General features: G+C 35.1%; 2 protein-coding genes and 1 long non-coding RNA gene across 3 annotated transcripts; 2 read left to right on the top strand and 1 right to left on the bottom strand.

Annotated features, from left to right (window-relative positions):
• Positions 1-233: 233 nt before the first annotated feature.
• Positions 234-1,651, top strand: LOC118038460 (probable carboxylesterase 8). Its single transcript, XM_035044826.2, has one exon. The coding sequence runs from the start codon at positions 401-403 to the stop codon at positions 1,376-1,378; it is 978 nt and encodes a 325-aa protein (XP_034900717.1). The 5' UTR covers positions 234-400; the 3' UTR covers positions 1,379-1,651.
• Positions 1,652-3,884: 2,233 nt separating this feature from the next.
• LOC118038444 (probable carboxylesterase 8) lies at positions 3,885-9,243 on the top strand. The gene is made up of 2 exons (XM_035044801.2): positions 3,885-4,205; positions 8,161-9,243. The coding sequence occupies exons 1-2, from the start codon at positions 4,056-4,058 to the stop codon at positions 8,986-8,988; spliced, it is 978 nt and encodes a 325-aa protein (XP_034900692.2). The 5' UTR covers positions 3,885-4,055; the 3' UTR covers positions 8,989-9,243.
• On the bottom strand, positions 4,413-7,007 carry LOC118038436 (uncharacterized). Its single transcript, XR_012170652.1, has 2 exons — positions 6,938-7,007; positions 4,413-5,019 (listed from the first exon to the last, which is right to left on the bottom strand). It is a non-coding gene; the product is annotated as an uncharacterized lncRNA (long non-coding RNA).
• Positions 9,244-9,518: the final 275 nt, after the last annotated feature.

Genomic DNA, 9,518 nt, shown 5'->3' on the forward strand with positions numbered 1-9,518 from the left:
AATTAGTTTAAAAATAAAATTTATATGTTAGTTAATTATTTAATTTTTTAGTTGTATGAAGGTACTGAAAAATTATCAGGAACTCACATGAAATCCTAGAAAAATCTTCGAAGAAACATTGTTATAGGTTAAAAATAAGCTCGACACACTGCTTGTATACATGCATCCATGTGGAAAATATTGAGGCACTCGATCGCTACACAGCAGCAAGGGTACTGAAGTTTTTGTAGCCATTAAAGTATTTGAGTTTATCAACATATAATTTTGAGATATTAATACAAGTTTGACAGTTTTGGCAACATTGACTACCATCCATACACTTACCTTCCTTCTATTAATTCCTCCTCTTGCATACTGTTCTTCATCTCCCTTAGAATTTACTATCTTATCTCAATTAACCATGTTAGCTTCCTCTGTCAAGTTAACAAATCTCGGCGGTTATGTGGAGAATCCAGATGGCTCACTCACTAGAAACAACGCATTTCCTGACGTACCACCAACAGAACAAATAACTCCAGGTTCCAAAGAACTTTCGCTCTCGAAAGACATCCCTCTAAACCCCAAAAACAAAACATTTCTTCGTTTATTTCGCCCTCTAAATCCCCCTCAAAACACCAAACTCCCTCTCATTATTTACTTTCATGGAGGTGGCTTTGTTCTTTACAGCGCTGCAACTCTTGTTTTCCATCAGACATGCAGTGACATGGCTTCTCACTTCCCCGCTCTCGTCCTGTCTGTTGACTATCGTCTTGCCCCTGAACATCGCCTTCCCGCTGCATATGAAGATGCTATGGAGTCTATCAAGTGGGTCCAAAAACAAGTTTTGGACATCAACGGCCCTTCTTGTGAACCTTGGTTTAAAGAATACCTTGACTTTTCAAGGTGTTTCTTGATGGGCATGAGTGCTGGTGGCAATATCGCTTACCATGCAAACTTGCTTGCCTTGGATATTGATATCGAACCCTTGAAAATCATTGGTTTGATATTGAATGTCCCCTATTTTTCTGCTGTCACCAGGACTGAATCAGAGAAGAGGTTGATCAATGATCCGGTTTTCCCATTGGCTATGAGTGATAAGATGTGGGCTCTGTCTTTGCCTGAAGATACCGATCGTGATCATGAGTATTGCAATCCCATTGTTGGCGGGTCTCTTGAAAAGAACAAAATCGAAAGGCTGCCGAGGTGCTTCTTTAGAGGATACGGTGGGGATATACTTGTTGACAAGCAAAAGGAATTGGTGAAGATGTTAGAGTCGCGTGGAGTGGACGTGGTTGCAAGGTTTGATGAGGATGGCTTCCATGGTGTGGAGATTTTTGATCCTGCAAAAGCCAAGGCTTTGTATGACTATGTTAAAGAATTTGTTTACACAACTGTTTAATGATCATAGTGTTGGCTACATCAACCGGAAGTAAGGTGTCTGGTTTGATCAGTACTGTTTGTCTTGATTATAAGTCGCTTGATCACACGTGAACCCTTCCGGTCTCAAGCATGTTGAAGTACTTCGGTGCATGGGAATAATATATGGAGTTGCCAGATTATAATATAAATTAATTCAAGCTTTGTAATGGAGTTGCCTTTTCTTGTAATAAATTTTGTGTGGAAAAGCATTAATAATATTATCATTGAAAATAATATAAATTCCATCTTTAAATTTAAAGTTTTTTCCTTTCCAAAATCACCCCAAAGCTAGCCCAACAATTCTTAGAATTCCAGTCGCTAACAGACTCAAAGAGACCATTTGATTTTATGTGTTCCTACTGGTCCAGTGATGACTAATTTACTATCAACCATAAAAGAGACAGGGAAGAAGAAAAGAAGAGACAAAAGTAGCAAGGATTTTATATTATTATCTGCATAATCAAGAACAACCTATTGGCTATATTTTATAGCCCACTAAACTTGGAAAGTTAAACGAAAAGCATTGACGTTACAATGGGAGAGCCTATCCTTTATTCATTGCATAAAAAATAAAACAAGTAATTGACATTTACATATCTCTAAGGTATTTTCATAGCAAAGAAAGAGAGATGGAGAAGTCTTCATTCAAGCTAACTTTCTTGCTCTTTGCACTTTTAATCATTGTTTCTTGTTATTCTCTCTCTCTCTCTCTCTCTCTCTCTCTCTCTCTCTCTCTCATATTTCATTCTAATATTCACACACAAACAAATATTATTCTATACCTTTCATTAAAAAAAATAAAATATTATGCACTTGTGTTTGTCAGGTTCACATGTAGGAGAAGCAAGAAGCACCGTGATTACATTGCGTTGCAATAAAAATGCAGACTGTGCAGGCCAAGGATGTTGGTGTATAGGCAAGAAATGTTTGTGTGATACTTGTTTTTGTCAGAACCATAAGTGTGCTTGTAAGCTTCAATCCTATTTAAGTGATGTCATCATCGGAGCTCAAGTAAAAAAACTGGGACATTGATTAAAAGGACCTCTATTTATGCCGGTGCCATAAGCAAATAAATTGTCATGAATAATGTTTTTATTTTTTAAAAATAATTTCATATGGAAACAATGATTGAATAAAAAAATTCGTTGGCAATTTTATTGTGATTGCTAATAAAATTTCATATATGATTTTAAAAGAAATTAAAACCCAACAATGACTCTTCTTAGCTCATTTTCATCTTCCTCTATAAACAGACAATAGCCGGCAACCCTCCCCCTTCGGATTTGTATTTTAAATTTTTTTCCATGATTCCATTTGTTTTTAGATTTTAAAAGTGTTTTGTAAAAGAAGATATTATTTTTTTATTTTAAATTAATATTTTTGATGTTTTTAGATAGTATTGATATGTTGATATTAAAAATAATTTTTTTAAATATAAAAAAAATATTATTTTAATATATTTTTGAACAAAAAAAACTTTAAAAAACAACAAATATTATATTCCTCAACACCCTCTTAATTTTTGCGTTTTGCTTGACCACTTATAAGAAATCCTATGGTTAGTTAAAATAGTTTTTAACTTTTATACTGAGCTCTGTACATGATGATATATCGAATTTTAACTATGTAGAAGCTAAAATAATTAACCTGTTTAATTTATTCATGAACAGCTAAAATCCCATGAACTTTCGCATTATTGCATGCTAAATGCCAAATCAGTAATTGTTCGTTAGCAAAGCATTCCACAAGTACTTTTCCATTCGAATTGGTATCAACAAGAATCAAATTTATATGAATTTGCAGCTCTCACGACTCATCATATGGAATTATATGGAACCTCACCATCACCGGTTAATTAGGGTATTTGATATCAAGACGCTAAGGCAAAGCTACAACAAGAAGTCTTCTAGGTCCTCCCTCCACGGCGTGCAGCCATCCATGATCACCAAACAGTCCACCATGCAAGTGTTTCCGGTAATCAACAACAACAGTGTTTCTGGTTTTTTATAACTAGTATTATTATGCTATTATTAAATATACATTATTGTGAAAAAAAAATCTAATTCTTTTTAAATATGTATGTTTAATAGAAATATATATTAAAAATAAAATAAAAAAATATATTTTATTATAACTTGTCCATTAGCAACCAAACTTGATGTAAAGAGAGTTATCTTGTCTTGCACACCACTACCACACATAATTTTGATTTTGTCTTTTATTTTATTTTAACTTCATTGTTTTCATCTATAATTTAATTGTATTAATGTGTGATTTGTATTTTAAAATTTATTTAAAAAGAGAAATCGTTTAAACTTCTAATGAATGGAGTGTTATTATCGATTAGAAAATGACAATATCATTCTCCTATTATTTTATCAACAGATAATTAAATTTTTAGAGTTTATCAACAGATAATTTTGAGATATTAATACAAGTTTGACTGTTGTGGCGTCGCGGAATTTTTCAAAGATAAATGCAAAGAAATAAAAGATAACTCTCATAGACACCAGCATCTTCAACAAAGGTTGCTGCTCCGTGGTTCCATAAATATTTCAACATTTACTACCAATCCATTCACTTCCCTTCCTTCTATTAATTCCTCCTCTTGCATACTGTTCTTCATCTCCCTTAGAATTTACTACCTTGTCTCCACCATGTTAGCTTCCTCTGTCAAGTTAACAGATCTCTGCCATTTTGTGGAGAATCCAGATGGCTCACTCACTAGAAACAGCCCATTTCCTGACGTACCACCAACAGAACAAATAACTCCAGGTTCCAAAGAACTTTCGCTCTCGAAAGACATCCCTCTAAACCAAGGTTGTTAAAATCGAGATTTTAGAACGAAACGGAAAGCCCTTCACAAAATCGGATCGTAAAAACGGAACGTAAAATCGTAAAATCGTAAGGGATTTTGAAATACATTAAAAAAAATTCATGTTTCAAATAAAAATTCATACATAGTTCAAGCACATTAAAAAACATGTTTCAAATAAAACTTCATACATATTTCAAGCCTTCAAATAAAAATTCATATATAGTTCAAGCATCTTAAAATACATAATTCAAATAAAAGTCATACATAATTTAAAATAACTTTTCATTAACTAATAATCAACAAACTTAAAACAAACAATCTGCTGGTGTGTCATGTAAACTAAAACCAGCTTCATTCCCTTCATCTTCCTCATCATTCCTTAAGCATTCATCAATATCATTAGCATCAAGAGGATTATTAGTATCACTACTAGTACCAACACCAATATTATGAACATTAGTGCTACTACTAGTACCAACACCAATATCATCAATTTGAATATTCAAATCATCTTCAATACCATGACTCTCCATTTCAACATCATTAGGAATTTCTTCTTCATCACTTTCATCTTCATTACCATTTTGTCTTCGTGTTGCACTGTCAATAGCACCAAACAAATCAAAGTTTGGATGTTTTTCTCCCTCGGTTATCCAATCATCATCAGATGAAAGATCATCTTCTACACCAAAATCACTAGCTTGCTTTTTGACTTGGTTATTATTCAATTTCATATTGCACATTACAAATACCAAGTCATTCATTTTTCTCTGGTGCAAACGATTTCTTCGTTTTGTATGAACCTAAATAAACAATTCAAATTGATAAGATTTTTATCAAATATTTCAACATTTAAAATAAAAAAATAAAAAACTTACCATTTCAAATGCACTCCAGTTACGCTCACATCCAGATGAAGTACAAGTCAAGCTTAGAACTCGGATTGCAAACCTTTGTAATTCTGGACATTCATCCCCATAAGAATCCCACCATTGAGCTGGAGTTTTTTTATCTCTAGCTGTCTTGGCAGCCTCAATGCCAAACAACCCTTTTGCATTCTTGAATGATTCAAGTTGCAAGTCAATTTTGCACCTTTCACTTGCATTAGGCACCATCCTTTCTAAGCATTGATATAATCCAATTTTAATGTTGGCATTAACCTTAAAATTGGGATTATAATGATAATCAGGATTCAAATAATAAGCTGCTGCATGTAAGGGTCTGTGGAGTTGAAGTTCCCATCTTGCATCAACAATATTCCATATAGGTATATAACTATATAAAAAAACAATAAAAATATCATTACTTTATATATGACATTCATATTCATAAATGAAATTATTTGAAATAAAAATTAGCAAGATATATACCTTTTTTTCACACGACCAAAATTCACTTGTATCTTATCTTTTGCTTCATCCATTGCTTTATATATAAAACCCATAGCTGGTTTCTGATCTGAATCAACTAATCGAAGAACTTTAATTAGGGGATATGCTGCCTTAATACATATAGTGACATCATGCCAAAACCTGCTGTCCAAAACACAATTTTGAATTCGTTTCCCTTCTTCTATTCTTGCAAACCTACAAGAACTCCATTGTTTGGAAGTAAACATAGTCATCAGCTGCATTTTATGATCATTCAAACATCCCAACGTCAAATATGCAGTTGCAAACCGAGTGGCGGCAGGTCGAATCAAATCCCTTCCATTCGTAAAGTGCCTTAGCATGGAAATAAGAATGGTTCTTGAATAAATATATGAGGTGATTTTCCTCCCCTTGGCAATAGTTACTTGATGAACCTCTAACTTCTTCTCAAAATCTTCTAATATCAAGTCAATACAATGGGCAGCACATGGTGTCCAAAACAAACTTTTTCTTTTTTCCATCAATAATTGTCCCGCTGCCTTGTAATTTGCAGCATTATCGGTGACAACTTGGACAACATTTTCCTCCCCAATCCTCTCCACAATGGCATCTAACATTTCAAATACCTTATCAGCAGTCTTGGACATATTAGAGGTATCCACTGATGATAAAAAAACTGTCCCTTTAGGACTATTAACCAAAAAGTTACAAATACAACGTCTCTTTTTATCTGTCCATCCATCAGACATTATTGAACAACCTGTTTTTTTCCATTCTATCTTGTACTCCTCAAGCAATGTCATTGTTTGATCCACCTCCTGCTTCAAATACTTCTCTCTAATATCATGGTAGGATGGAGGCTTGAAACCTGGCCCATGCCTTGCAACCAATTCAAGTGCCTTTACAAACTCAGGGTTTTTTACACAATTAAATGGAATTGCACTAGTGTAAAAAAACCTTGCAATTTGTCGACATGCTTCTTCTCTAATATCCTTTTTTAACAATTGATTTAGAGTTGTTTGTGTACTTCCACTCCCACTAACTACTCTCTTTCCCTTGTTCTTGGAGCTAATTTCTATAATTTCATCATCATCATCATTTGCACTATATTGATTGGCCTTTCTTTTCTTTTCATTTGCTTCTAGATTTTTCACCAAAACACCCAAAATCTTTTGTTTAATATTTTCTGGAACTTGCTGACATGGCTCGACATCCTTACGAGTGCCAGCCAAATGTTGTTTGAAACGAAAAATACCTCCACTGAGAATTTTTTGACAATACTTGCACTGTACTTTTTTAGAATTCTTATCAATATCTATACCATGTTGCCATCCCACATCAAATCTATTACCAGAAGAATTTTTTCTAGATGCCATAAGTTCAAGTGTTCATCAATTCAAGAATCAACTCAAATCAGCCCTGTAATCAATCCAAACATTTTATGATTATAATTACAGTTTTGTTATACATAACAATTCACAAAATTTTCTCACCCGATGCATTCCATTCAATTCAACATTATACTGTTATACATATCCAAATTACATAACCGGGCAAAATCAATTTTTGCTAGTAAAATCAATTACAGTTGCTATTAAATCAATTACATTATATACTGTGGCAAAATCAAATTACATAACCAGGCAACATACAAAATTTGCTATTAAAATCAATTCACAGGGCAAAATCAATTCACAGGGCAACATACAAAATTTGCTATTAAAATTGTATTTGATGATTCCAGTCTTAACAGGGCAACATACTAATCAACATACAAAATTTGCTATTAAAATCAATTCACAGGGCACAAATCTATTAAAATGTATTCGGTGATTCCAGTCTTAACAGGGCAACATACTAAATTCGTTATTGAAATTGTATTACAAATCTATTACAGGGCACAGAGTCACAAATTAATTCACTTACGGTGCCGCCTCCTGCTGTTGAAGATGATGATGATGAGCTGAACGGCGGCTGCTGGTGAAGATGATGAGCTGAACCGCCCGATGTCGCCTGCTGCTGTTGAAGATGGGAAAGAAAGGAGAAGTGGAGAACGTTGCTGCGTGCCGCTGTTGAGGAGATCGTTGTCAGCTCGTCGCGGTTAAAATCACGACCGTGAGCACTGAGGAAAGAGAAGGAGTGAAGGCTGGAGACTGGAGTCACCGGACCGTGGAGGATGGAGAAAGATCGTTGTCGCCGATTAGAATATAGATCGTTTTGAAACTTTTGATCGTTCTGTAGATAGAGAGAATAAGAATCCAGGAAAAAAACAATCAACGGCTAGAACTAGAAGACTGAAGACGTGAAGACAAACCAACAAAGCGTAATTGTGGGACAGCTGGACAGCACTAAAAAACTTTGACTCAACAGTCAACAGTCCCTCATTCTGGTGAAATCGCACAATCGGTCCTGATATCGCGATTTTGCGCGATTTCATCCAATTTTTGCGATTTCACCCGATTTCAACCCGATTTTACCCATTTTCGATTTTTTCATACGATTCAACTCGTAATACATGTTTTGACTCGTAAAATCGTACGATTTTACGAGTCAAAACGCGATTTTGACAACCTTGCTCTAAACCCCAACAACAAAACATTTCTTCGTTTATTTCGCCCTCTAAATCCCCCTCAAAACACCAAACTCCCTCTCATTATTTACTATCATGGAGGTGGCTTTGTTCTTTACAGTGCTGCAAATCTTGCTTTCCATCAGACATGCAGTGACATGGCTTCTCACTTCCCCGCTCTCGTCCTGTCTGTTGACTATCGTCTTGCCCCTGAACATCGCCTTCCCGCTGCATATGAAGATGCTATGGAGTCTATCAAGTGGGTCCAAAAACAAGTTTTGAACATCAACGGCCCTTCTTGTGAACCTTGGTTTAAGGAATACCTTGATTTTTCAAGGTGTTTCTTGATGGGCATGAGTGCTGGTGGCAATATCGCTTACCATGCAAACTTGCTTGCATTGAATATTGATATCGAACCCTTGAAAATCATTGGTTTGATATTGAATGTCCCCTATTTTTCTGCTGTCACCAGGACTGAATCAGAGAAGAGGTTGATCAATGATCCGGTTTTGCCATTGGCTACTAGTGATAAGATGTGGGCTCTGTCTTTGCCTGAAGATACCGATCGTGATCATGAGTATTGCAATCCCATTGTTGGCGGGTCTCTTGAAAAGAACAAAATCGAACGGCTGCCAAGGTGTTTCTTTAGAGGATACGGTGGGGATATACTTGTTGACAAGCAAAAGGAATTGGTGAAGATGTTAGAGTCGCGTGGAGTGGACGTGGTTGCAAGGTTTGATGAGGATGGCTTCCATGGTGTGGAGATTTTTGATCCTGCAAAAGCCAAGGCTTTGTATGACTATGTTAAAGAATTTGTTTACACAACTGTTTAATGATCATAGTGTTGGCTACATCAACCGGAAGTAAGGAGTCTGGTTTGATCAGTACTGTTTGTCTTGATTATAAGTCGCTTGATCACACGTGAACCCTTCCGGTCTCAAGCATGTTGAAGTACTTCGGTGCATGGGAATAATATATGGAGTTGCCAGATTATAATATAAATTCAAGCTTTGTAATGGAGTTACCTTTTCTTGTAATAAATTTTGTATGGAAAAGCATTAATAATATTATCATTTAAAATAATATAAATTCCATCTTTAAACGTAAAGTTTTTTAATCAAATAGACATTTGATATAATATCCATTCATCACTCGTGATCTGCCTAGAAAATTCAACTTGACAGTTCCGAATCGACTCAAAAAGTCACTTGAAATCAACTCGTATTCCTTTCCAAAATCAACCCAAAGCTAGCCCCACAATTCTTAGAATTCCAGTCGCTAACAGACTCAAAGAGACCATTTGTTTTTCTGTGTTCCTACTGGTCCAGTGATGAGTAATTTACTATCAACCATAAAAGAGTCA

This window comes from Populus alba, chromosome 1 (assembly GCF_005239225.2).
Source record: "Populus alba chromosome 1, ASM523922v2, whole genome shotgun sequence".
NCBI classification, from domain to species: Eukaryota; Viridiplantae; Streptophyta; class Magnoliopsida; order Malpighiales; family Salicaceae; genus Populus; species Populus alba.

Excerpts from the sequence above, each read along its gene's own strand:
- LOC118038444 (XM_035044801.2), top strand. The coding sequence starts at position 4,056 with ATGTTAGCTTCCTCTGTCAAGTTAACAGATCTCTGCCATTTTGTGGAG. Across the intron at positions 4,206-8,160 it reads TTTCGCTCTCGAAAGACATC|GCTCTAAACCCCAACAACAA; the intron begins CCTCTAAACCAA and ends TTTGACAACCTT.
- LOC118038460 (XM_035044826.2), top strand. The coding sequence starts at position 401 with ATGTTAGCTTCCTCTGTCAAGTTAACAAATCTCGGCGGTTATGTGGAG.